Genomic DNA, 26143 nt, shown 5'->3' with positions numbered 1-26143 from the left:
GCCTGAGTCGCGGCTGCCATGCCCACGGCTTTGATATTCACAAGGCTGCAACGCTAGTCTCGATTCGGAGCTCCAGCTAACGACGAATCTGTGACTTCAGCAAAGATCAGTCCACCGGCTGAACAGCAGATTGTACTCATATCTCGACTCTCCACTCCTTTTTGTCGTGCTGTAGTGACGCCTACACAGCAGGCAAGACCTCCAAGGCCAGCTCTACGACTTACACAGCATTTCCTTCGTGTCCGAGTCGTCAGGATGTTCCGCACAACAGCTACTCGAGCAATCCCCAGCTCGCTCACATCCTTCCGAGCAACATCTACGAGAACACCCTTGATCAGATTCGTACAACAAGCCGCTTTCCGATCCTCTACACGACATGTAAAGACCACCCCAATACTGGCTTTGGCTGTGCAGCAGCCTCTGCGCAAGTCCCTCGTTCGATATGCCTCTAGTTCTGGTGCAAGCAGCACTCCCTATGGCCAGGATGCTGAGGACGAAAAGAGCTTGCGGACTCAGAAGATAATGGCCAAGCCCGAGGAGGTGTCAACAACGTCGTCGGTGCACAAGGCGTTCGAAGAGAAGGGTGTAGAGCAGCCGGAAGACGATGTGGACATGATGGCTGGTATCAGAAGTGATTTCGTATGGCCTTGGACAGCACCATGAAGACTGCAAGCTGACTTGGGCAGAACACTATCGTTGATACCTTCTCTCTGAAGGATGTGCCACAGAGAGCCATGTACATGGGTCTGGCAGGTGTCCTCCCATATCTCGCAACTTCACTTTCTACCGTTGTTCTCTCCTTCGACATTCAGTACGCAGCGACCCACGGTACTGGATTCCTCATGGACGGTGCAACCTCTGAACAGCTTCTGCACATTCTTGAGCCTCTTCAACTCGGCTACGGTGCAACGGTATGTGCCTAGCCCCTCCCTGCATCTGGATGGAACGACCTCTAGCTCCATACTTCCTTCATACCATGATCTATACTCTCTCGCCGCTACTAACCTGCCATTCAGATCATCTCTTTCCTCGGCGCAATCCATTGGGGTCTCGAATGGGCCGGCTTCGGTGGTGAACAAGGCTACCCCCGCTACGCCATCGGTGTCGTAGCAGCCGCCGTCGCATGGCCAACTCTTCTCCTCTCCGCAGAAGTCGGTCTAATCACCCAATTCCTCGCATTCACCTTCCTCTACTACACCGACGCCCGTGCAGCCACACGCGGCTGGGCACCAAGCTGGTACGGCATCTACCGATTCGTGCTGACCTTCATCGTTGGTGTCTCCATTGTTGCGTCATTGATCGGACGAGGACAAATTGCAGATTTAGTCAGCAAGCCAATTGGCCCAGCGGATAGACTGAGAGCGTTGAGAGAGAACCAGCTGGCGCAGTTGGAGGCGGATGATGCGGAGAACAAGGCGATGGCTCAGGGTGAGGATAGCGATGAGGATGAAGAGGAAGACGAAGAGTAGATATTTATCTTGAAAGATGAATGTCTACACGTGCACAGCATGAAGGATCGCATTGGCCGCATCACGAGTGGAGGGTTCATGCTTTGATCAGAGGAAAAGGCATGCCTTGCTGGACTGGGCTTTGGTGTTAAGCAAAGCTCTTGTACATATTGTATCCGCTATAGGTTACGGTCTCGTTTGTTTCGAGCAAGAAAATCACAAAAACACTTCAAAAGCTGGCTGTACCTCTTCTTGCAGACTCGTAATGCCAACAATGCCTCCGGCGACAAATTCTTGCTTCTTGGCATCGAACTACTTACTGAATGACCCGTTTGAGCTGCTCAACCCGGATTCAGTAGTTCTACATACGTTGATCTCCGGGTCAGACTCAGCCGGGAATAAAGTTGGTAAATTCTTTCAGGGGCGTGGGAAAGCAACTGCATCAGACTCTATAGATGACAACGTACCTAGAAGCAGCGCAGTTTGGCCTTTGTGTAGGGCATTGTGAGGCATTGATTGCTAACTGCTTAAGGCTCCGGAGGTGGAAGGACATGGTGACGAACTGCTCGAGCTCTGGTTGACTTTGAACCTGGCAGCACCCACAGCTTTACGAGACTGAGTGGCTTCTGGTCAATTTTATTCTTTTCGGCCTCAAACGATTTCCGGCCAGACGATCGCATTTGAATACAAGAGAGCAGACTGCAAGTCGGATGGATGGGACTCAAGAGCTCTCCGCAGCTTGCCGGGTACTTGACAATTTATTTTGTCTTTGACACTTAGCGCTCCCGAAGACCTATCTAACATCCTCTTCTGACCGCAGCTTACCAGACGAGCCACCCAAATCCTTGTTTCCGCCTCCGCCTCTCATGCGCCTCCATTCCCCTCGCTCTCCTCGATCCTTCTCTCCCAATCCCTCCGTAGTTCTTCCATCTCCTCCCAGACCTCCGCGCCCAGCGCCACAAACTCTTCCACATCTTCCGCCTTGGCCTCCATAGCGCCCGGTTTCCTCCCCAGCCCAGAGCTACCTCCCCACCAAGTACTTGCGAATGATTCACCACTTCCGGTTATACCCCACTTGTCGACCTCAGTGGGCCTCACGGTTGATCTGCCAGCTCTGTTGACTGTTGTACCCCATTTCACTTTGCACGCCTTGGCTGCCGCGGCTGGGTGAGCGTCAGCCTCTGCCTGCTGTATCTCCTCTTCAGACGCAAGTGCAAGCCACGTCGCGCCGTGGGCAGCAGTGTACGGCTCCACGTTCGACCAGGGACTTCCGACCCAGCGAGCAAGGTAGATACCGAGCAGATATGCCTGCTGCAGAATCCAGTAAAGCGATATGACGGAGGTGACTACGACGCCTGGGTGATAGACGTGTTGTCGCGGCACACTCCTCGCCGCCTGCTCTGACTTGGTTCCCTCGACAGATGTAAATGATGCAACCGCCTTCTCCGTAGCAGACCGGGTAGAAGTCAACGCCAGAATATCCGTCAGCCTCTTGCCATGTTCATAGGGCGCATCAGTCCTCAACCCCTGCAAATCATCGCGGTTGAAGTGATGACTCTGCGGCTCGAGAGAGGAAACCCAGATGATCTTGCCCGGCGTACCGTCATCACAAGCCCGAAGCAATGGCATCAGCCAGTGAACAAGCATGTAGTGTCCGAACAGATTCGCGCAGAACACCTCGCCTAGCGGTGGTTCAGGATCTGCTAGACTTCCCTCCGGCAATTGAGGCTTTGTGAGCGCACCAATAGTCCCTAGCTTGAATGTAGGCCACACTGTGTTGTTGCGTATATCTAGTAGGATAGCCGGGATGGCTGTGAACCAGTCTAGACCGACCCATCCTCCTATTCCTGCGTTGCAGATTATTGCGTCGAGTTGTGGTAGCTCCGACGAGTTGAGCTTTCGGGCAAGGTCACGGACGGAGAGGAGCTTGGTGAGTTCGACGTTCTCGGCTTGGAAGGTAGCTCGATTGTGCTGGGAAGAGGGGTGGTAGCGATGTAGGTGGGCTTGGAGGGTTTTGAGGGTATCGGTCCCTTTGCGGGTACTTCGAGTCGTATAGATGATGTTCAAGGTGTCTGTTGCATTTCGAGACTTGAGGAAGTCGTCGATGAGGCGGAGGCAGATTCCTAGTCCAAGACCACTGTGAGGAATACATGAGTACGGACATGGTCAAGACGGGCGGTCATGCTCACCCATTGGCACCTGTGACGAGGATATTTGTTTTATTAAAAGACATCTTGAGCTTCGACAGCTCACGCGGTGTTGACTACATGTTTATTTCGAGATATGGTACTGCTGATATTTCTTGTGCGTATATGTACGACTTGAAGGTGACTTCCGTGTCAGGTCATGTCTGAGCAACCAATCACGATCGCTCCTGCCATCATCGCAACAGCATGCTCTTGTAGAGTATCTGCTCGCTTCCCTTCATCTATGCTGTACCCCTCTATTGTATCATCTGTGGCCTTACCATTCGTCCCGTCTTCGGTTCAACCACTGAGGCATTTTATCCAGCTTTGAGCCAAGGCTGATGGCAGTTCTCTATCTGGCTTTGGCCGAGCAGGCACAGCGCGTTCTTGCAGCCATCCGCTCCATATCCGGCTGAACGCCCATTCACTATTCGACCACCGATGCTAATCCTTTTGTCCTGCATATGCGCCAATGAACGTCGGCCCATCATGATAACATAGTCAAGGCAGTCTCAAGCCACCGTATCAGCCCGGCCGCGACATGCTGGCGGCGGCTATGCTTGGTAGTCCAAGTTGTGCCTGGTAATTCAGCTTGAGTCCCATGGGTCGTCCTGCTGCCTGTCCAGTGTCAGTGGTGTCAGCATGGCTGTGCTGGCAGAGCTGTGAGCAAAACCCATATCATGGATGGGAAAAAGCAGGCCTTATTGTGAAGGTCGAGGCCATGGCCGTCGCTGCGGGAAGCCGCACGAGGTGTGCGCTGATATGCATCATCCATTGGCAGTAGCTGGTCGTATCGGGCTGTGGCAATGGTCGCGATCATGAGGGACCTGACCGCCTTGTCAAGCTTCCAGCCTCAACTTATAATGGTTCGCTAAGATCCTTATTAAAGCGGGTTTCAAGTATACTCTCATGTCGACGAAGGCTCAGGAACTATCGACGTGAGATTCGCTAGCCATCCGAAATCCAAATGCCACTGCTGAGAACACATGAGGTATTGTGTCCATGCTGATTGTGGTGGCGTTGTTGCAACATTAAGCAAGTGGAACCTTCACTTTCAGAAGCAAACAAAAACAACCAGAACATCTACCAGTCCACGGTCTGCACCTAACCTGCTCCAAACAGCACGCACCTTACGCTCACTGACTTTCATTCCGATTCAGCTTCGAAAGGGACATCTCGCACCGGCAAAGCAGCTTTCTGTGCTACCTGACTACAATCACAGATACTCCTTCCAAGCACGATGTCTAGACGACGTGCCTGTAGGCAATTTCAAGCCACAGGTGACTGCGAATACGGCGCAAAGTGCATATTCTCCCACGGCGACAATGACAACCGTCCACCTGATCCTCCAAATCCTCTCAGAGAATGGCGACTGAATCTGCCACGTCCCGGAGCACGCACAAGACCCATCGACCACGCAGTATTCTTCCAGGCAGGCCTTGATTTGGTGCAAAGTGACTATGCTACTATGCAAGACGCTGTCTTGGGACTTGCATCTTATGGCGGTCTAGTCAGAGTCACAGAAGTGCTGGAAAAACACGAAAAGGTTGGCAGAGCGGCTCAAGACATATACGTCCAAGGAGAGCTAGTACCCTTATTCAGCATGATAACTCACCCCAGTGTCGTGAGTTGTCCTCTGCTCGAAAAGCCTCTGGTCGACGTCTACAATGTCATTCACGGACCTCATGGCATTCGGGCTGCCAATGTTTTCCTCTTCTTGACCACGACCATTGATATTGGTAACCATTCCAAGGACACTCTTGAAAATCGTTTCAAGACACTCTTCCACACCTTAGCTCAAGTCATCCTTCACAATGGATCAGCAAACATCAACGCTCAACTTGTCCCTATCGTTGAAGTCTTTGTCGACAAAGCCATCGAGATGAGTCAAGACATGCAAGATGCTAATATGGATGGTGTTCGTAAGTTGGCAGACAAACTCAATCGACTTCTCAACATGGGAAAGAACATCACTTTAGCAGACAAGCAGACAGTCAACGTAAAGAGGGGCAAGGCGAAGTTTGTACAACATCAGGCAGCTCCTGGTGGACGCCACGACAACGATCACTCAGACGTCCGCGACATTCAAATTCTGCCAACTTTCGATGAGATCAACTCGCAGCACCCAGAGTACTTACCCATTCAAGGTCAAGAGCGAGATGGTCTGACAAGTTTCGAGGCCCTCATCGACCGCCACTTTCGTCTCATCCGGGAAGATACTGTTGGACAGCTCCGTGATGCCATTCGTACAAGCCTTCAAACACAACAAGGGAACGGAGGACCGCGAGCGACAGGTGGCCCACGGACGAACATCTATGGTGGGCTCACACTCGTAGATGTTGTCTTCCTTCGTGGATCCGGTATCGAGCTTTTCGTACGCATCAACCAACCAGTACGAGCTGATGCTGCTAGACGCAAAAACTTCTGGGAGCGCTCGAAAAGATTGCAGAAAGACACTCTTGTTTGTGTCACGAATGTGGGAGAGTCACATGTCTTCTGCGTGGTGTCTAACCAAGGTCGCCCTGTTCAGACACAGATGAGAAATAATCGTCAACCCCCGGAGGACCCCGCACAGACCGAGAGATTGCAGAAGCACAATGCTTCAAATCTGTACAGCAAAGCGGATGGCGCCTACTTTACTCTCAAGCCTGTCTTCATAAAGCCCGCTGGTCTTGCTGCCTTAATAGCCTCCACCAATTGGTCGGCATTGACTAAGCTCGTTGAGTTTCCAGGGGTTCTCTTGCCTTCATTTGAGCCAACGCTGAGCGGCTTACAGAGTATGCTCAGAACAGATGATATCCCGTTCACCGACGTCATTACCGCAAACGGTCAAGATGAGATACGTCTGTCGATCCCAGCCTACGCTCGCGCTCCCGGATTTTCGTTCGATTTGAGTTCAGTGACAAGCCCTGGGCAGCAGCTCTCGTTCCTTCCACGCGCAGACTTTGCATCGCACACTCTTACAAGTCGTTCTACCCTCGACGAAACACAGGCAAAAGCCTTAATCCATTGCCTGCGAACCTCCCTTTCATTGATTCAAGGTCCACCCGGGACGGGCAAGAGCTTCACAGGTATTGCGCTCATCAAGGTCCTTCTCGCCGCAAAGAGAAAAGCGAAACTGGGACCGATCGTGTGCGTCTGCTTCACTAATCATGCACTGGATCAGCTACTTGAACATTTGCACGAGCACGGTGTTGAGCAGATTGTCAGAGTTGGCTCTCGGTCGAAGTCCAAAGTCCTTGAAGATGTCAACCTTCGCACGATTGCGAGTAAAGCGGAGCTAACCTCGGCAGAGAAACATGCAAATTGGCAACTGCACCAAGCCCTGGACGAAGACGTCAAACAGGCTTCAACCTTGCTAGACAAGCTACACAAAGCTCATCACACCAAGCATGTTGAAGAACATCTTCGACTCACCAATCCAGCCCATCATGTCGAACTATTTCAGGGTGAGATGCTGGAAGAAGGTTGGCAGCAAGTACGCAACAAGAAGTCCGATCCACTCCTGAAGTGGCTGAATGAGCGATCCGCAAATACCCTCAGAACCCGTCCTAGATCCATCGAAGAGCTGCAAACAGCGACTCTTCAGTCCATGACCAGAGCAGAAAGACGGGCATTACATGAAAGTTGGATAACCGAGATACGAGAGATCACGATCGAGAATGTGCTCACGGCATCAGATTCGTTCCACGAAAGCCAAAAGGAGTTTGGGAAGGTCAGAGGAGAGATCGACCTGCGCTGCCTTCAGGAAGCTGATGTAGTGGGACTCACTACCTCTGGCCTGGCTCGAAATTTGCCTATTCTGAGAAATCTGCGTGCCAAAGTCCTTGTGTGCGAAGAGGCAGGCGAGGTCCTGGAGGCTCATATCTTGACAGCTCTGCTCCCATCCCTAGAACATGTTGTTCTCATCGGAGACCACCAACAGCTTCGACCTCAGGTGCAGAACTATGAACTCAGTAGGGAAAGTGTTCGAGGCGCCAAATATTCTCTGGATGTGTCATTGTTCGAACGTCTAGTCCACGATCCGAGTGGGACTCAGCCAAAAATCCCGTATTGCACCCTTGAGACACAACGTCGCATGCACCCGTCTATCTCGCAATTGATCCGCAACACTCTCTACCCGGCTCTGAAAGACGCCCCGAACGTCTGATCCTACCCTGCTGTTGTTGGTATGAAGCAGCGCCTCTTCTGGTTCGATCATCACGATCCTGAAGATGGGTTGGATGCAGATCATGCAGGCGATACCTCCCACTTCAACAGATTCGAAGTGGACATGGTCACCTCTCTTGTCAGCCACATAGTACGACAAGGTGCTTATCGACCTGCAGAGATAGCTGTGTTGACCCCCTATCTCGGACAGTTCTTCAAGCTCCGAAGCGCGTTCAGCAAAATAATGCAAGTGTCCATAAGTGACCGAGATCTTGACGACGCTGCTCGTCAAGGGTATGACCTCGACGAGGAGCAAGGTACTCGATTGGGAAGCATGACACAGAAAGACACGCTCAGTCAAGCGCTTCGTATTGCTACTGTGGACAACTTTCAGGGCGAAGAAGCTAAGGTGGTGGTCATCTCGTTGGTACGTAGCAACGACCAGCATCATGTTGGCTTTCTCAAGACCACGAACCGCATCAACGTCCTGCTCTCGAGAGCTCAGCATGGCATGTATGTCATTGGCAACTCGGAGACTGCAAGCTCAGTTGGCATGTGGTCAGATGTCCTCGACATGCTACGTGACGCGGACTGTCTCGGCGAGAGTCTTGCGCTGCAATGCCCCCGTCATCCAGATACGCCTCTCGAAGTGTCTAAGGCAGAGGACTTTGTGACCATATCTCCCGAAGGCGGCTGCGAACTTATGTGCGATCGGCGACTTGCATGCGGGCATGCCTGCCGAACCAAATGCCACTCGAGCATGCTGCATGATGTTGTCCACTGCCTCGAATCTTGTCCTCGATCTATCAGTGGCTGCGATCACTCTTGCCCGCGAGTTTGTGGCGATCCATGCATTCGAAAATGCGGAGTAGTCCTGGTAGGACAAGAGCTGTCTTTGCCATGCGGTCACAAGCTCCCCGAGCCAACTTGCTGGCAATATCAACACACGGACCAGGTCATATGCATGGAAATTGTGCAGAAACAGGTCCCCGATTGCGGTCATGTCATTCAGACTGCCTGCCACGTCGATGTTACTGCTGAGACATACCGCTGTCAAGCAAGATGTGATGCAATCATAGAGTGCGGTCATCATTGTCAGCGACCGTGCTGCCTGTGCCGACCGCTAATCGGTCGAAAGGAAGGACGGCCACCCAATCATGGAGAATGCCTTCAACCATGTGGGCGTCAGTTCAATGCTTGCAGTCACACATGTGCTCAGCCTTGTCATGCAGGACGGCCGTGCTCACCTTGCAGTGGTCCTTGCGACATTGCTTGCATCCATTCCAAATGCGACAGAACCTGCAGTCAACCATGTGCGCCCTGCGCTCAAGAACACTGCCCATCGGCTTGTCCTCATAGCCAGTGTACCATGCCATGCTCTGCTCCATGCGACTGGCTTCCATGCGGTGAACGATGTCAGAAGAATTTGGTCTGTGGCCATCAATGCCCCTCCCTCTGTGGTGAGATCTGCCCCACTCCGAAACACTGTCAAACCTGTGGGAACGACGACATCAAACAGCAGATTGTTGACATGCTAGAGTTCACCAGTTATGGCGACATCGACCTTGATGAAAGCCCTTGCACCATTCCTCAATGCGGCCACATTGCGACAACGGAAACTATGGATGGCATGATGGGTATGGCCGACTTCTACGAATTATCAGAGGACGGCAAAGCAGTCCAATTGAAGGACAAAGATCTTAACCTGACACAAGGGGTTCCGGTTTGCCCAACTTGCCGTGGATCACTGCGAAACATCAACCGCTACGGGAGGATGGTTCGACGAGCCTTGCTTGCAGAAGCGACGAAGAAGTTCATCAATTGGTCAAATGCTCGGTACGTGCCTCTTGCACAACAGGTTCAAGACTTGCAGGAGCGTCTGTCACAGTCGCTGGCTCAGGTAGGAAAACACGTCACAGATCTGAAACCCGTGACTCTAAACCTGAGAGGCACAAGCGACAAGCAGATTGTGTACCTACAGAAGTCGTCGCAGCAGTCTTCTCGGTATCAAGAGGTCGTTACTGTCTATCAGATGATCATGAAATATTCGAAGGACGTCGCCGTTGAGGAGCAGCCATTCAGACGTGTATGGGAACTAGTTCAACACAAGCGACGTGTTCACGGGGTTGATAGCGGCGCCTTTGAAATTGACAGCGGCGTGATGCAGACAGGACAGTCCATGAAAGCCTCTTCTCTGCTCCTGCGATGTCATCTGGCAGTTCTATGCGACTTCCTCGGCCGAGCAAATCTGTCCTTGGATTCCACGATCGACCTGACCATTGAGAAGGCTGAAGCTGAGAAGCTTGCGCAGGCTGCAAGTGAAGGCTCTCAGCCAGCGATCGAAGTTGAAGCTTACGTCTACTATGGCCGATATTGCGCAGCAGAACAGCTATTTCTGAAGCAAACCATAGAGAAGATGTCTGTTGAAGGTGGTTCATCAGAGGTCATCGAGACATTACGCAACCAAATCGAAACCCTGAAGAAAGAAGGACTTGCGAAGATTAAGCAAGCACAAAGTGTCTGCCAACAGAACCCAGGTTCTAGTGGGCACGTCATCAGTCAGGTCAACGAAGTCGAGAAGATGATCAAAGAATCAACACTGCATGACGTGATGCTGCCACACGAGATGAAAGCAGTCTTTGATGCTATGAGTCGAGAGTTCCGAGGCACGGGGCATTGGTACCGCTGCACTAACGGCCACCTCTTCACTATTGGAGAATGTGGTATGCCTATGCAGCTAGCTCGCTGTCCACAGTGTGGTGCGCAGATTGGAGGACAAAGTCATCAAACTGTTGCTGGCGTGGCCCGCGCGCAGGATTTGGAGGAGCAAATGCAGCGAATGAGGATTTGAGGTTGAGTTGGCTCTTCCAAGGGCTTCAGATTTTACGCTGCACAGTCGAGAGTCCTTCTGTTATGGCACATATATGATATACTGTCGTAGCAAGGGTCATGGCTTTGACAACGCTCGTGTGTGGGTATCAAGAAGACAAGGAGTTTCGGTGTCCAAAACGCGTACGTGGTACCGGGCGGAATTCCTTGGACAGTTTGGGCAGAGCAAGGGTTGGCATTCGGCTTGGTCTACATATCTGTCGGCTGGGATGAGAATGTTGCAAGCTTGATCATCGTAGGAAGCCCTGCATGTCAACAGTAGCTGTGAGCCACAGAGATAGTTGAGTCCTCGTTAGTAGAGCATGTACATCAAGTCAGAGCCATGTTGCAGCCTCAGCACTTCTTCGTACCTCGAATACTGCATTGGTGTACGTGGTCGGAAATGCGTTGCCGCAATGAGGAGACGATCTTCATCCGAATCATGCTTGCCTGTTTGCCTCGTTTCGCCATTTTTGACGTCAAATTGACGTCGCCAGATATTACGTAACCCGGCATATCAAAAGCGAATACCATTGTTGCGTCCAAAAGCGATTCCTCTGGTTAATTCTGTGAGCGCTGCTACAATCTCACACTCAGATTTGACAACTTCCTCTTCAAGATTCCTTCCAGAACAATCGCACGGCTTGCGCCTCGTCTTTTCCATACACAGGCCAAGATGGGGCGCTCAACGCCGGAGATGGTCCGCGAGGCCGCTCAAACCCTCCCGGACATCGACGACGAAGCCTTCGGCGCAAAGTTCGATACGTTTGGTAGCTCGAAAGTAGTACTTATTGGCGATGCAAGGTAAGTTATGGAGTTGCATTTTCTTTGATGAGTAGCTGCAGCTAACGTTGTGCAGTCACGGCACCTCAGAATTCTATCGCGCTCGAGCAGCAATCACAAAACGCCTCATCGAAAAGCATGGCTTCAATACAGTCGCAATCGAAGCGGACTGGCCCGATGCCAAAGTCGTAGACCGCTACGTTCGACACATGCCTGCCCGGACGCAAATCCCGGAAGAAGACCTCGATGTCTTCGGGCACTTCCCGCGCTGGATGTGGCGGAACAAGGAGACCCAAGGCTTCGTTAACTGGCTCCGCAAGCATAATGCGCAGCTAGCACCTGAGCAGCGGACGTCCTTCGCCGGGCTAGACCTGTACTCCATGGGCAAATCCATGCGCGCAGTCCTCGGCTACCTCGACCGTGTTAGTCCCGAATTCGCTAAGACAGCACGGAAACGATATAGCTGTCTCGAGCCGTGGTCAGATGATCCGGCGAAATATGGACGACAGGCATTTCTCAAGGGTGCAGCGCCGTGCGAGAAGGGCGTCGTCACAGTGCTGAAAGATCTTCTTGAGAAGAGACTTGAGTTTGCGAAGCGAGATGGCGACGACTTTTTCGATGCGGAGATGAACGCGATGCTGGTGAGAGATGCGGAGAGTTACTATCGGAGTATGTATTATGGATCCGATGAGTCCTGGAATCAGCGAGATACGCATTTCTATCATACGTTGCTTCGGCTGATGCAGGTGCGGAAGGACGCGAAGGCGGTGGTGTGGGCTCATAATTCGCATGTTGGTGATGCCAGACATACGGGGAAGGGGGAGTCGAGGAATGAGCTTAACGTTGGGCAGCTATGTGAGTGTGCCTGACGTGCTATGGGACTCAATGCTGACAATTTTTAGGCAAAGAACAATGGGGCGCAAGCTGCAGCATCATTGGCTGCGGCACACATACTGGCACAGTTGCGGCAGCAGACGAATGGGGCGACCCAATGACAGTCATGAACGTCAACCCTTCTAGATCTGATTCGATCGAGCGGGTGATGCACGACTCTGGCGTCCCTTCGTTCATGCTGGACCTGCGAAAGGGCCATATCAACCAGGAGTTGCGGGACGCGCTGTTGCAGCCAAAGCTCCAGCGGTTCATTGGAGTGATCTATCGACCAGCGACTGAGCGGTGGAGTCATTACGTGAAGGCGGTGCTGCCGAAGCAGTATGATTGCTTTGTGTGGTTTGATAAGACGAGAGCTGTTGAGTCGTTTGAGACAGCACAGCCGGATGAGCCGCCTGCTGCTAGGGAGACGTATCCTTTTGGTCTGTAGAAGTCTGTGGCTGTGGACTGAGGTCGGTTTCTTGGGGCGTCTTGCGGATAAGTCCGGGCTCTGCCATGCTCATCGCGGCTTTGTATTAGCACATGGTATGAATCACATTTCGATCAATGACTTGGAACAAAGCACGTTTGCAGTCTTACAGAAAAGCCTTGTGGCTGCGGCCAAAAAACCATGGATTCCACGTTGTGTAAGCTCGCATGCTCGAAGGATATATAGGGCTTCTCCGAAATACTGCTGGGCTTGCAGTAGGACTTCTCCGGGTGCACATCAAGCCGCTAAGCTAGATTTCCGGCGACCCCAGATGCACAGAATAAATTCGGCAATACTGTAGCCACATCGCTGTCCCTGTCAGTACGAATCGACGCAGTGCCCAATCAACAGGTAGTCACAGCAACTGGGGATTGTCTACCTAGATATCAATGGTGCCTCCTCTGGGCAAGTTACAGTCTCTTCTACTTCTAATCTCGCAAGGTGCTTCTCATGTTCGCTGGCACTCAATAAATTCAATGTGCTTTGCAAGCTAAGCATCCATTTCGTATATTTCTCGTACGGTGTACTCTTCCAATACCAACTGCAATTTTCCTTCCTGACTCAAAGCATTGACCGTTTCCGAAAACTCCTGCTCCTCATCCTCGTCGCCAACCTCTTCGACGATCCCAAGCTTGCTATTGACGGTCATTACGGTAGTGCACTGAGTCGTGTATGCTTCCTTCTGAGCAGTTGTCATCGTATTCCCTGGCTGCCAAGACCACCTCGTACTACCGCATCTGTTGCAAGCCTGTCGAGGGAGCTGAAGCGTTTGCAGTCCAGGCAGTATGCACACACGCATACAAGAACCAGTTCAGTCAGCCTCTTGAGCCCTCCCGTGGTCGGGGCCGATATTGTGATAGACTTCCCTTGTCCTTCGCCTGATTGCTCTTCAATCGTTGCTACCGTGGTTATCCTCGCGATCGTATTCCGAGGTTGGTTTGTCACCACCATAGCCCATAACCGTCTCGATGTCTCCCCGTGAGATTGGAGGACCACTGGCTGGAGGCGGATGACCTCGACTGTCCAGCTGAGGGATGTCTGCGAAGAGGTCCATGCCTTGACTAGGCGCGAGGTGCTTGAGACTGTTCTCTCTTGCTTGGTTGTGCTTGAGGGTCTTTTGAAGGACTGGTGAGTCGAGTGGAAAGCAGAGTTGAGCTGGTGAAGAGACCGAGGTCTGCGCCGTGGAGGTAACTGGTTGTTTAATGGTCGTTATCGATGTGTCACTAGTGGAGTTATGCTTGTAAGGTTGGTATGAAGCGGTGTTGAAACTTTTGACAGGATTGCTGTAGGCTTTCGAGCTCGATTGGCTCATTCCGTTGGCGTTCGTGGCAGCTTGTGACGCAACTAACGGATAGCCATACAGACCGGCCTCCTCAAGATATTGAGCTTCTTCAGCTGCTGCTTGGACGGCAAATGCAGCAGAGCCGTCAAGGTCGGTTCTGGGGCATATGAGGATTGCAGGTATCGGCGGTGCCAAGTGACCACCACGATATCGCACGAGCGGTTCTCGTGAGGATGCCGTGTTCTCATCCGTGCTTGAGACTTCAGAAGCTGCATTCATCGTCGAATTCGTCATGCTTGTTGATACGATCGATCGGCTGGGATCGGGATGTGAAGAAGCTGAATGTGTAGAGAGAAGGACTGCGCGAAGGAGAAGTATACCTATAAATGATAATGGCCACTGACAGTGCGAAACGTGCATGCTGCACTTTCATACCTTTACACTGCTGGTGCAAGTGCACTCGCGGAAGTGTCACAAGCATGAGCCAAAGAGTCAATAGCATTGTACGGAAGAACATCTCCTTTTATCATGTCAGTATCGTATGAGGGATTGCTGCGCAAGCAGGGGAAGCACTTTGATAGAAGGCGCAAACACTGACAGCAATTCTGAAAGCAGCATCATAGTCGCTAACATGGTGCCACGTCGTGTTCAGATAGTTTCCTATGACTTAGATTCAAAGAGAATACCGAGCAAATCCATCGCGGACGTAAGGCGGAGAAGTTGTCCTCAAATTCAGTATAGTCTCGATTTGCATGCACAGCTGTCAATGAGCAGTCAGAAAGAGCACTTCTGCTGCTGATCTAATATCGTTCGCCGTCGTGTGGGAACATCATCCACCACACATGCAGTAGGATACGGTTTTGCAGCGAAGCTTTGCTGACCTGAATCGATGTAGGGGGCTGTACATCAGAATGAATGGCAGTACTGTCAGTCGCTTCGGCATATCAGCATACAGTGGTAGCTGATGGAGGCAGCTCAACCTGACTAGGGAATTTCAGCTCTTGCTATCTGCTCGTTGATTATGTCCTTCTCCCGGGTGCTTCAGTAGATGAACACAAACCATAGGGCTCATGACTTGTTGGTTAGCGTAAGTTACACCCTGGCGCTGTCTTTGATAGAACGTGAACTTGACTTGCCTTCATGTTAGCTGTTGGACAATTCACCTGATCGCAGAAACCAGGGGTGCATCAGCGCAAGCTGCAGCAAGTCGCTGAAATCATAAAACTGTTGGAACAGTAGATCACAACACCACATTGAGGACCAAGAAGAGATCCAGCATGTCGAAAAGGCTTGAATCGCTTCTTTCTAGTTTTGGATTGAACCTGCTGGGCCGGGTGAGAAAGAACAAAGTAGCGTACATAGGTTCTGTGCTACACCGGTGTCAAGTGGATACAGTAGGTTGGTATAATAAATCGATGCTATTGGCTGAAATACAGGTCGCGTAAGAGCGTGGAAATCTGAGTCGACGCGGCTTCCTCTTAATTCATATCTTCTCTTCCTTATCTTGTTGACAGACAATCATTTCGATTACATTCGCGTCCACTCATGAGTTCCTTCTCGCGGATACGAGTGGCTTTGTTCACACAAGTCGATACGATCAGCGTCGAAGATTCATTGCCGTATTGAATGCAGCTGCAATGGCACCATCCGAACGAACGCAAACAGGCCAACTTCTCTTGGGTGACATTTCTACGCTACTCAAAAATGAACCCTCATCTGAGTGAGTACCCGAAACTGAGATGGTCGCCGAATATGGAGCAAAAACAAATGCTACCACACCAGAGTTGAACTCGAGTTGTCGTGATTGTTGTCGATCGTTCGTCATCGGTCATTGAGCTGTCTCGTCGATAGAGATGTTGTCCGAAGACTCACTCAGCGGCCCCGGCGGGCATGCCCCAGCGGGCCCTAAGTACGATACCACTTCGGCCAAGGTACTAGGTCGACCGGCCCAAGGTCGAGCGGTTTGGCGTGTGGGCTTGTCGTGCTGAATACTATACCACAACAGCCAATGTATACAGGAAGACCGATGTTGTCAGTCGAAGGTCTTTGCGGGATTGTCCAACTCGAGGTGTGTCGCTTTTGACCAGATATCCTTACTCCATTGCATATAGCCTTTGCAGAAGACAAACAGAGATGGGAGTGATTTAGAAAGAGTTGTGTCTGACACTTGACCCTCTAACTCATATGTGCATGTGAAGTGCCAGGTCGAGTCGAACGGTAGCATTACCATGGCATGAGAGCGACGTGGGCGCGCTATGCTGCACTGAGGTCTACCAATGGTGTGCCGACTATCATGGGCGCTCGATTGAGATCCTAGCAAAAGCTATGTAAAGGTTGACCTCAATTTCGCCAAAAAGAAAAAGTTAGTAAGTTTGTTGTTGAGTGTTGACAGTTGTTGTTGAATGTTGTGTGTCATATTCAAGGACAGGCAGCTAGGTATTTGGGCTAGAAACAGCTAACATCCTTTCGGATCCTCCTGCTACCTGCCCTTGCTTCTGCAGGAGGCTTTGTGGGCTAGAAACAGCTAACATCCGAAGATCCGTCGCCGCCTGCAGGTTCGAACTGATGACCTTTCTGAAGTTGACAGCGAATTATTTTTGACTGATTTTGTGTTGATATTGGGGAGCATATTTGCTCATTGAAAGATAAGAACCGAAGAGTCTGCGCATTTTCACCCTTTCACTTTTTCACTCTTTCACTACAAATGCGCAAAACTGCCAAGCCAAGCATCAAACAAAATTCTATACTTACTAATCAGCAGTTGCACGTTTCTGCTTCGTCTCGACATCTAACGCAACCCACCTTGTCCATGAAACACTCCCACGCTGCGTACAGTCAGATCTCGTTTCGTCAAACTCCTGTGCTCGTCAAGCAAGATGTCTCTACCTTCATCGCCGTCCAAGGCGCACAAGCGCAGTTTCTCTGCTGCGTGCGGGCACGACACAAGCCCTCCACCAGTACGATCCCGAGACCCTCTACCGCCACAATCAGAAGTCGTACCGCAGTTCATCAGAGATACACGCAAAGTTGATGGACGCTTCAGGCACCAGAAGAACGAAATTCGAGCAAAATGTCATCTCAACGCAGGCTTCGACGCCGCCCTTACCGGAAGCGGTCTCACCAGCGGCGCTCCAAAGTCGTCCAACCAGCCATCACTGTTCCAGACTAGCCTATCCCAGCCGCCGACAAATCCTTCGCAACCTGGTTCAGTGCCACCCACCAGTAACCCTTTGCAGTCTGGTCCAGTGCAGTCGACCACGGATCTTCTTCAGTCTGGCTCCGTGCCGCAGCCAACCAATCTTTCATCCAGTGACCATCATGCGACATTCACAGAAGAGGCAACCGATCAGGGAGTCCATGACCTCAAAGCTCAGTTGCAGGAAGAACGTAAGCGTAGACGACATGTGGAGATGGAGTTGCGCATTCTCAAGGAGAAGAGTGCGAGCCTCGAGTCAGAGAAGGATACGTTCTCAGGCAAGCGGCAGATGACTGACGAGCAACGCAACAACAACAACACTGTAGACAATGCTAGGCGAGGTGGCGACACATGTCAGATCAAATTTGCAAGTCAGCTTGACCCTGCTGCAAAAGCTCAAGGGCAGCCGGCGCAGACTAAGACAATTGAGCCTGGAAAGCAGCGAGCGGCAAAGAGGTCAAAATTCTCGCGAAGGGGCTTCAGCAAGTCAACGAGGCACTCGGTGTGATGAAGCAAGGTTATGCTCGTAACGATGACCTATCTAAAGAGAATATCAAACTTGTCTTCGAAGTCGCGCGTCTGGAGCGAAAGCTAGAATGCGCAAATCTAGATCTTGCCACCTGTACGTCTGACCTCAACGACACAGTAACTCACTACAAAGACGCAGTTGCGAAGAATAATACGCTCAATAAAAAGTACGATAATCTCAAAGCAACCATGAAGCAGAAAGCCAAAGACTGGGACAAGGAACGCAAAGACCTCACTAAACGCATCGTGCGACAAGAGCAAATCGACCAAAATTCAAATCTTGCAATGCAACTCGCAGCAGCCATGGACACCAATGCAAACTCCAGAGCTCATATCGCCTACCTCAAGAAGCTCGTCGGCGATATGCTCGTCTCGGTAACTGAGGACGTCCGCAAGAAGCACATCGAGACTGCACGAGCACTACACGTTGACTTTATTTCTGCACCTTTGCCAGCAGCTAAGTTCACCGATGCTTTGCACGTGGAAGAGACGCTCGAAACAGCTGCGAAGAACAAAGCAAAGCTCAAGAGTATGTCGAAGGGCAAGAATCCCCTGCACAAGGAGTTGTCTAAGGATTTCCGAGAAGGTTGCTATGAGGCTGTGCTCAAGGCCAAGACCGCCTATATGGCCAGCAACAAGGAAAATGGCGGTCGTGGTGCTAGACGTTCTCGGAGGGCAAAGGGCAAGTATTATCTTGCAGGTGATCGCATCGACTACGTGGAGGTCACTCTGGAGGCAGATGGCTTCACACCGGAGAATCCAGAGGATGTCTTGCAAGAGATGCAGCACGGTATCATCTATGGTATGAGAGGTCAGACCAAGTATGTCGCCAACAAACCATGTCCCGAATACGACCCGCAAGGTGAGGCTTGGCGATACGACATGATCGCTGTCATTCAAGAACTTGGCAAACAGGAGGAGACTGAGAGGGCCGAGTCTCTATCGTGGGCAAACGACATCATCGAGGAAGCCGTGGTGGTGCCTTGGAAGAGATATCGTCTCAAAGATCTCTCCAATGATCACTCCGCCGAGCCGAGATATCACACATGGGTGCTCAAAGGTTCGGGTGGTGAGCCTGTGAAGGATAGATGATAGATAGTAGAATCGAGGAAGGAGTATTACGGTATGAGCCACCGAGCTGTATGTGAGTTGAGTGGCGTGCGATAGTTACTTGCAACGGCCTGAGAAAGACAAAACACAAATGGAGAAGGAACTGAGACTCGAGAATTTCATGAATGTGCTCCTGCCGATCGGAACATGTTCTTGTAACGCGCACCTACAGCTCAATCCTTAGACTAGCTTCAAATCAGCACGAATCAAACTTCGATGGAAATGCTCCGCTCTTGCCGTTTGCTGCTCAGCTTGCTTTTCTCACCTGCCTCCTACCTCATGCATCTGTACCAACTAGTCAAGCTCAATTCTCTTCACGGTGCTTGGGTATACCTCGTCCTTTTCAGCCAGATAAGCGTAGAAGTTGACTTCTGCCTCCAACGCCTTAATTCTGTTTTCTATCCGCTGGAACTTTGTCTTCCACATTTTCTCAACACCTTCGTCGATATCCGTATCTACATCCCAATCACGAAGCTCACCGCACTTCCGTGCCAGGAATCCGTTATCGGCCACCGTCCTTCTGATCTCATCCCAAAGCTCATCGTTGAGCTTGCACAGCTTCCCATTATGCACCTGCCAATTTTCAGCTCGCATCCGCCAGCCTGCCGACATTTGTTTCTCTTTGGCTAGTTGAGCTTTGAGCTCCGAAAGAGATTGAATGGGTCCTTTGCCAGATCTTCGAACTTCCGAAGCTGGCTCTCGGACTGCGGGTCAAGATTCTCCTTGTTAAGTTCTGCCTCCTCTTCATCACCTGAGGTACCGTCGTCTTCACGTAGACCAGCGTCCGCCAGTCGCTTCTTCAAGCGCCTGATTCTCTCAGCTTGCTGACGTCGTTGTGTCTGAGACAAAATGACTTGTGCTTTCAGATTCGTGCGCTCGTCGTTCGAGAATGGTTGACCATCTGATTTAGCGAGGGCATGTTGGTAATCCATATTCTTGTACAGAGTGTGAATGCTTCGTTCGTGGAAGTTTGGGTCTTGTGCGTCGCGCTCATGTGATGGAGTCGGGACACGTTTCGCTGGCATGTCATCGACTTCGAAGTATTCCTCGGGGTCGTAGTTGGGTGGTAGTTCGTCCTTGCTCTTAGATTGATCTCGAGATTTCGTGGTGTCGAGCTTGGATTGACCTTCGAATTTGTGCCGATACATACTCCTGATCTCGGCTGTTGGTCCTTCGAGGAGATTCCTCACATATCCGACGTCTGATTTCGTGCTCTTGCGGCGTGCGTTTCGATCTGCAACGAGCTCATTGCGCTTCACGTATCGCTCGTTCATCCTCTGGTACAAACCAACGGCGTGGGCTGCCCAACATGGTCCAATGAGCTCATACTCGTTGGCTGCTTCGGGAGCCTCTTCACCAGGATACCAGACGACTATCAGGGTCAGCTTCACACACGTATCCATCAGCCTAAAAGCTCACCTCCGCGCTCGACTGCTTCCTTGAACATCTGATGGTGGTACTGCTCTTCCGTTGACCTGAATCTTCTGGTTTAGCCTACTTCTTGCTTTCTGCCGTTGCAACAAGGCAACGGACACGAGGTTGGTGCTGTCCTACTGGAAGATATTGTTGCGCTGTTGACGCCGCTGACCAGGAAGAAGATGTGGTATTGTGTGTAGCTGAGGAAAGTTGCGACGGTGGTGGTCACAAAAAAACGAGACGGCCTGACTGTGATTGATTCATCTTTCACTTACCTCAGAACATGAACTTTCACTCTGTGAAGCAAACGACGTGAAGACCCTGTACGGCACCCAAGTCCAAACAACAGCATTCGCATTCACCTACCAAGCCGGTACTCAGGCGCAAGACTCGACAAGTAACGCATCACTTTGGCGAGAACTTTGAGGAGGGCGCGACGGTCGCCCTTCATTGGGGGAGGAAGTGTACGCAATTCAGGAAGGCCAAAAACCGTTCGCGTACTCGCCTCCACCGCAAGGCCCATTGCCAGATACATAGCAGCTATAGACACGGATGGCACCTCAACCCGGGCATCATCCGCAATGCGAGGAAAGCAATGGCGAGGAAATTGATTTAACAGGCAGCTGAGACTGATTGAGTAAGGCCACAGTACCGACAAAGTTCTTGGTGTCTACGCTGTTGCTCAAGATACCATTAGGACAATTTGTTGTCATCGCAAATCCATCGGCCAGAGAACCAACATGACGCGACACAGCAGGGACAAGATCAGTAAAGTCGGATCCGGAGTTCGACACATCATCAAAGGTACAGCTGGCGCTCAGTTTTATCGCATGTGGTGTCAAGGATTGTACGGATGTCGGCGAGACCTTGGAAGAAGACCGTTGAGCTTCATGTTCATCGAATTTTGCTACTCGTAGGTAGGGTCAAGTGTCTGTGTTGAGGTTGACATAGCAAGGAGAAGGTAGAAAGAAGCAAGCAGATCTAGATATGCTCAAACCCTTAACACTAGCGCGAGCCAAGACCCGAGCAGTCTCGATGCCATGGTAGGAGATACCAATCACGGTTTCTTGTACTAGCCATTAACTCAAATCTACGCCGGGAGAGCGACGAAGAAGAACTTGGATTTGTGTTAAGTATGTGTTCTTTATTGGTATCTGGTTGTCTTTCGCCAGCTTTGTGCCCTCGTCAGAGTGACCTTGCTTCTCGCTCACACCACGTTACGACGATTCTGTCTATGATTGGAATAGTCACCTCCAACAACGCTCATCCCGGGAAGGCGTCTGTAAGTCAGCACATCCGACTTGTACGATTGAGCAACACGCTCACATACCGGAAAACTGTGCGCATGCTGTTGCTCAAAATGTGTTCTGAAGCTGTTCCGCATACTGGCCATTTGCGCGCTCATGTTGATCGGCATTCTGTTGACCGCTTTCTCGTGTCTCCAAGACAGCATTCATCTCTCTTCGAGCTGCAATCAGACCCTCCTCTGCCTGTTGTCGCGCCTGCTTTTGCCTCTCGACTTCGGCTTCTAGGTCTCGCACCCTCTGAAGCTCTACCTTGTTCCACTCTTCCATGCGCTTATGGTGACATTTCAGAGACTTGATCTCGATATCCTTACACTCAACCATCTCCTCAAGTCGGCGAATGCGCTTAGACTTGGGTGAGTTGGAGCTGACGATATTCCCTGGCAGACCGATTTGACCAGGAGTCGGCTGGTATAGGTGGATAAGGCCGGCGTCCTCAAGATAATCTTCTTCTTCAGCTTTGCCTTGAGCGCCGAACACGAGATCGCCATTGATATCTGATCGTGGATACTTCAGCTCCTGAGGTATGGGCGGGTGTCTGAGGCCTCTGGCTCGGTTGCGAAGTGGTAATTCTTGTGGTTGCTCGCTTGCCGGTCGCGTCTGTGGTTCGTCATCGTCAGAGGTAAGGGGCGAGATGTCTGAGGGTGAAGGAATGAAGCGACCCATCGGAGTATAGGGCATGGTTGTGGATTGATATAGTTGGCAGAAGTGTGCTGGTAAGGATTGCGGGGGAGGTCCTTGGAAGACATGCTGTAGATATTGCTGCTGGTGAACGCGTTAAATTCAGCAGAGTGACTGGAGTCGGACAAGTGAATGTGGTAGAAGAAGCGGTGAAAATGCAAGAACAGGTTGCACTTCGTGTCTTTTGAAGTCAGGAAAGAGGAATTTTGATATATCGATCCCACTTGTGCGGTGTTCACATGAATCTTCGGGCTCTTCTCGAGGAAGGGAACGACAAGACCTATACCACGCAAGAGATCACGCCTTTGCTGGGGAAAGGTATGTGCTTGTCAAGGGGAAGCGCCCAGATCCGGTCATTGCAATGCACTTTTGCCCACAACTTGCACACCGATATAGTGCTTGATCTGGCACAATGACCATCAACAACATAATTTACTGGGCTTCTTGCAGATCCAAAATCTACTGTCGCCGCTTACTCAGAAGTGATCGCGATCAATGCCGGGCATCGATGCAATCAGTCCGCCACAGCGAGCTCAGATTACCAATACCGCAACATTGTTGGTGGTTTCCATTGCGCGGATAGGGTGTTTTCCAGGCGCGACATCTTGTTATCTTGCGATTTGATCGTAAATTTCCCAAGAGATGTAGCGAAGCACCAATGTACCGACGTACTCAGGGAGTAGGATCGCCAGAAAGGCATCGTAGATCGACCAGCGTCTCTGTTCTCTCGTCGTGATTGAAGTGTATCGATATCCGAATGGGATCCTTAGCCAGGAGTTGACCCGTGGTCCTATTCAGGCAGTGCTTAGACATGCTAAGGTTCGTGACAACAAGACCAGCAGTCAAGGCTGAGCCTGAGATCATGACAAGTCCAGGCTATCTGTGATGAACAGTCGAACGATTACGGATGGAACAGAGCTCAGCTTGGCCATTAATACGCTCAACCATATACGCCAAACCCTTTCCAGCATCGTCCTTGGCATTAGTTTTGCCTCGGCTCAAGGTACCCATCGGGAACAGACCGACAGCAACCACGAGTGACCCGTGTCTTCTTCCTCTGCACTTCCCTAATAGAAAGCTCTTGCTTCACATAGACCGCTTCCTCTTCGACTGTACCTGAGCAATAGACTTGACTCCTAGACCTTATAGACCACTTCTTGAACACCTATTCCTTTACCAGAAGGAACACGATCGTAGAAGCTAGACTCACAATGCCGAGCTCTAGCAAGCCGAAGGTTCTGCTTTTTGACATTGGTGGTGTTTGTGTAAGTACTTCGCCCTGCGTTCATTCGCCTTGGCTGAGTCGATAACCAGGTGGTGTCTCCGTTCCAAGCAATCCTAGACTATGAAAAAGCCAACAACATCCCAACTGGATACATCAATTTCAGCATATCCTTCAGCAAGCCAAACGGAGCATGGCAGAAGTTAGAGCGAGGGGAACTCCCGCTTGACTCAAATTGGTTTGCAGCCTGGAAGAAAGACATCCAGAGTCCGAAGTCGTGGGAGGCTTACCATAAAAAGAAAGTCGACCAGTCCGGATACAATGCTCTTCCACCAATCCCGGACGTCAAGGTTGATGATCTGTACTGGACCATGATGGGCATCTCTAGACAACCAGATCCGCATATGGCACCTGCCTTGAGGAAGTTGAAGGAGTCCGGAAGGTGGAGATTAGCAGCTTTGAGCAATACCTCGATCTTCCCGCCTGGACATCCTTTTAATGAGCCGCGTCCGGGCGATATCAAGGATGTATTTGATGTCTTCATTTCTTCCGCGCACGTCGGTATGCGTAAACCAGATAAGATCATTTACGACTTCACCATGCAAAAGCTGAGAGAGAAGTGGCCAGAGGCAGATATTCAGCCTGGCGATATAGTGTTCTTCGATGACATTGGTGAAAATCTCAAGATGGGGAAGAGCGTTGGGTGGCGGACGGTGAAGGTGTGGCTCGGGAAAACTGAGGACACGGTCAAAGAGCTCGAAAAAATTACTGGCGAGCAGTTAAGTGGCGACGCCCGGGCGAAATTGTGAGCTCATGAACTTCGGTCGTGGGAGGGCACTGGCTTTGCTTTGCGATCTCTTAAAATGGTTCGAGTGAAAACAACGCGTCCGTTTTCGGCAAACCACGCGAAGATTCGTCTCCTGCGTGTCACGCGTGTCGATATGATCTGCCAGGCAATGTCGAAGGTCACTGTTGGAGTTTGCCTGCTTTCACGACAATCGGTGATCCTGTGAGCTGCGTCTTGCATGAGGACAGACATGGTTAGTGACTCTGCCGCAGCTGTCGACAGCACTCCAGAGCCGATGTCTGCACAAGCATGGCAAGACGACTTCCCTAATACTGCTCAGGAGGCTATCGGAAAGCAACTCGTCATCTTGCACTATTCACCAAGCAGATCGAACAGACAATATTCACGATACCGGTCAATGCTGCCAGATTCTATCACAACTTCTGAGGACAACGAGCGCAGATCGTCACATACTTCCAGCATTCGCAAAGGATCGGTAGAGCAAGACTCGGGCAACTATTCACCATCTACATTGGCTGGTCCGGACTCAGCCAAGAAGCGGCGAAAACTATCAAGTATGGCATACGAAGCAGAAGCAGCGCAAGGACCGCCAAGAGCAGGGCCTTTGGGTTGGACACCATCAACGTCCAGAGGCGGTAGTGTCGAAAGTCCATCCGTGCCTCCCAAGCACTCACCAGGACAAGTTGTTGCGAACCACGATCGTTCAGCCAGCCGCCGCCCCTCCCCAAAGCATCTCCTTTCCATTGTGGAACCTCCTTCCAACATCAAAACCTTCGACGGCGCTTACCCATCTTCTGAAGCACAAGCTTTTTCTACACACGACGACGACCCAGAAGTCGTCGACCTAATAAGCTCTCCATCGCAACCAGCCACAGCGATCACACCAGCTTCCTCAAGCAAAGCCAGCCCAACAAAAATCACCCTCAAGTTCAAGCAACCCTGGGTACAGTCACACGTGCCACAACACTCACGACCACAATCCCTGCTCCAGTTCCGGCAACCACAAGCCTTTTCTTCGCTCGATGCAGACAACAACCCCTACCCATCACCTTATACTTCCGCCGGTCCTGAAATACTAAACTATGACGTCGCAAAAGCGAAGAAGGGAACACCTCTACGACCGGTATTGCAAGGCAGCAAGGAGGAGAAATATACAAGTGTGCTGGAGCATGACCTTGCGATCACGAAGACGAGGTTGGCCAAGGTGAATCTTAAGCTGCAGAAATTGGAGGGAGTGGAGAAGGAGAACGAAGTTTTGAAGAAGAAGCTAGAGCGGCTCGCTTGGATTGAGAGGCAAGGACTCAGGCCGGAGCCCGGTATTGATGTCTACGGCATTGCTGAGAGGGCTGCTACTGATGCTACATCCTCCTATTTATGGGAAGATGACGGTGTCTTGGTCTGAACTAGAAAGAGTTGAGCTGTGCTGTGAGCAGAGATAGGACGTGTGAAGGAGTGCGTGTACACATAATGGGAAGAATTGCTAGCTACTATGGCTAAGAGGACATTGCTGGCAGCTATGTGCTTTATGCCATGGCTCGAATACCAGCACAAAGTAGATACTGTCGGTGTACATAATAAAAACTTGCCTGTCTTGTCAATGAATGTCTTGCCGAGCCAACTGATGTAGATAGCATACAGATCTTCGTATCCATGGGCTTGTCAGAAACAACACAGTTGCTGCTCTGGCGGGGGTGGTGCCCAAAGACATGGTAAAAATTTCCTGCCTCGAAAATCAGGCGTCAAAGCCTCGGCACAGAACGCGTCAAATTACAGACGCGTCTTCTAGTACAACCACCAATACC

General features: G+C 51.1%; 12 protein-coding genes across 12 annotated transcripts; 7 read left to right on the top strand and 5 right to left on the bottom strand.

The window, feature by feature from the left end:
• Positions 1–255: 255 nt before the first annotated feature.
• PMZ80_003186 (uncharacterized protein) lies at positions 256–1469 on the top strand (the record flags this gene model as incomplete). Its single annotated transcript, XM_064871615.1, has 3 exons — positions 256–639; positions 687–911; positions 1017–1469. 3 exons carry the CDS (start codon positions 256–258, stop codon positions 1467–1469), a joined length of 1062 nt encoding a protein of 353 aa, XP_064731995.1.
• An 843-nt stretch (positions 1470–2312) lies between these two features.
• ERG27 (3-keto-steroid reductase) lies at positions 2313–3681 on the bottom strand (the record flags this gene model as incomplete). Its single annotated transcript, XM_064871614.1, has 2 exons — positions 2313–3585; positions 3638–3681. 2 exons carry the CDS (start codon positions 3679–3681, stop codon positions 2313–2315), a joined length of 1317 nt encoding a protein of 438 aa, XP_064731994.1.
• Positions 3682–4874: 1193 nt separating this feature from the next.
• Positions 4875–7784, top strand: PMZ80_003184 (uncharacterized protein; the record flags this gene model as incomplete). Its single annotated transcript, XM_064871613.1, has 1 exon — positions 4875–7784. The coding sequence occupies one exon, from the start codon at positions 4875–4877 to the stop codon at positions 7782–7784; it is 2910 nt and encodes a 969-aa protein (XP_064731993.1).
• Positions 7785–7805: 21 nt separating this feature from the next.
• On the top strand, positions 7806–10634 carry PMZ80_003183 (uncharacterized protein; the record flags this gene model as incomplete). The annotated part of the gene is made up of 2 exons (XM_064871612.1): positions 7806–8488; positions 9332–10634. The coding sequence occupies 2 exons, from the start codon at positions 7806–7808 to the stop codon at positions 10632–10634; spliced, it is 1986 nt and encodes a 661-aa protein (XP_064731992.1).
• Positions 10635–11327: 693 nt separating this feature from the next.
• PMZ80_003182 (uncharacterized protein) lies at positions 11328–12755 on the top strand (the record flags this gene model as incomplete). Its single annotated transcript, XM_064871611.1, has 3 exons — positions 11328–11455; positions 11511–12289; positions 12337–12755. 3 exons carry the CDS (start codon positions 11328–11330, stop codon positions 12753–12755), a joined length of 1326 nt encoding a protein of 441 aa, XP_064731991.1.
• A 928-nt stretch (positions 12756–13683) lies between these two features.
• PMZ80_003181 (uncharacterized protein) lies at positions 13684–14370 on the bottom strand (the record flags this gene model as incomplete). Its single annotated transcript, XM_064871610.1, has 1 exon — positions 13684–14370. The coding sequence occupies one exon, from the start codon at positions 14368–14370 to the stop codon at positions 13684–13686; it is 687 nt and encodes a 228-aa protein (XP_064731990.1).
• Positions 14371–16952: 2582 nt separating this feature from the next.
• Positions 16953–18892, top strand: PMZ80_003180 (uncharacterized protein; the record flags this gene model as incomplete). The annotated part of the gene is made up of 2 exons (XM_064871609.1): positions 16953–17643; positions 17703–18892. 2 exons carry the CDS (start codon positions 16953–16955, stop codon positions 18890–18892), a joined length of 1881 nt encoding a protein of 626 aa, XP_064731989.1.
• Positions 18893–19204: 312 nt separating this feature from the next.
• PMZ80_003179 (uncharacterized protein) lies at positions 19205–19504 on the bottom strand (the record flags this gene model as incomplete). Its single annotated transcript, XM_064871608.1, has 1 exon — positions 19205–19504. One exon carries the CDS (start codon positions 19502–19504, stop codon positions 19205–19207), a length of 300 nt encoding a protein of 99 aa, XP_064731988.1.
• Positions 19505–19536: 32 nt separating this feature from the next.
• On the bottom strand, positions 19537–20357 carry PMZ80_003178 (uncharacterized protein; the record flags this gene model as incomplete). The annotated part of the gene is made up of 2 exons (XM_064871607.1): positions 19537–20282; positions 20330–20357. 2 exons carry the CDS (start codon positions 20355–20357, stop codon positions 19537–19539), a joined length of 774 nt encoding a protein of 257 aa, XP_064731987.1.
• Positions 20358–21681: 1324 nt separating this feature from the next.
• Positions 21682–22311, bottom strand: PMZ80_003177 (uncharacterized protein; the record flags this gene model as incomplete). The annotated part of the gene is made up of 1 exon (XM_064871606.1): positions 21682–22311. One exon carries the CDS (start codon positions 22309–22311, stop codon positions 21682–21684), a length of 630 nt encoding a protein of 209 aa, XP_064731986.1.
• A 1211-nt stretch (positions 22312–23522) lies between these two features.
• On the top strand, positions 23523–24342 carry PMZ80_003176 (uncharacterized protein; the record flags this gene model as incomplete). The annotated part of the gene is made up of 2 exons (XM_064871605.1): positions 23523–23576; positions 23626–24342. The coding sequence occupies 2 exons, from the start codon at positions 23523–23525 to the stop codon at positions 24340–24342; spliced, it is 771 nt and encodes a 256-aa protein (XP_064731985.1).
• Positions 24343–24570: 228 nt separating this feature from the next.
• On the top strand, positions 24571–25743 carry PMZ80_003175 (uncharacterized protein; the record flags this gene model as incomplete). The annotated part of the gene is made up of 1 exon (XM_064871604.1): positions 24571–25743. One exon carries the CDS (start codon positions 24571–24573, stop codon positions 25741–25743), a length of 1173 nt encoding a protein of 390 aa, XP_064731984.1.
• Between the last annotated feature and the right edge of the window lie 400 nt (positions 25744–26143).

The sequence above is a fragment of the Knufia obscura genome (assembly GCF_036327395.1).
Source record: "Knufia obscura strain CCFEE 5817 isolate CBS 148926 chromosome Unknown scaffold_3, whole genome shotgun sequence".
Taxonomy (NCBI): domain Eukaryota; kingdom Fungi; phylum Ascomycota; class Eurotiomycetes; order Chaetothyriales; family Trichomeriaceae; genus Knufia; species Knufia obscura.
The sequence above is the reverse complement of the archived record's forward strand: the minus strand, read 5'-3'. Positions and strand labels throughout refer to the sequence as shown.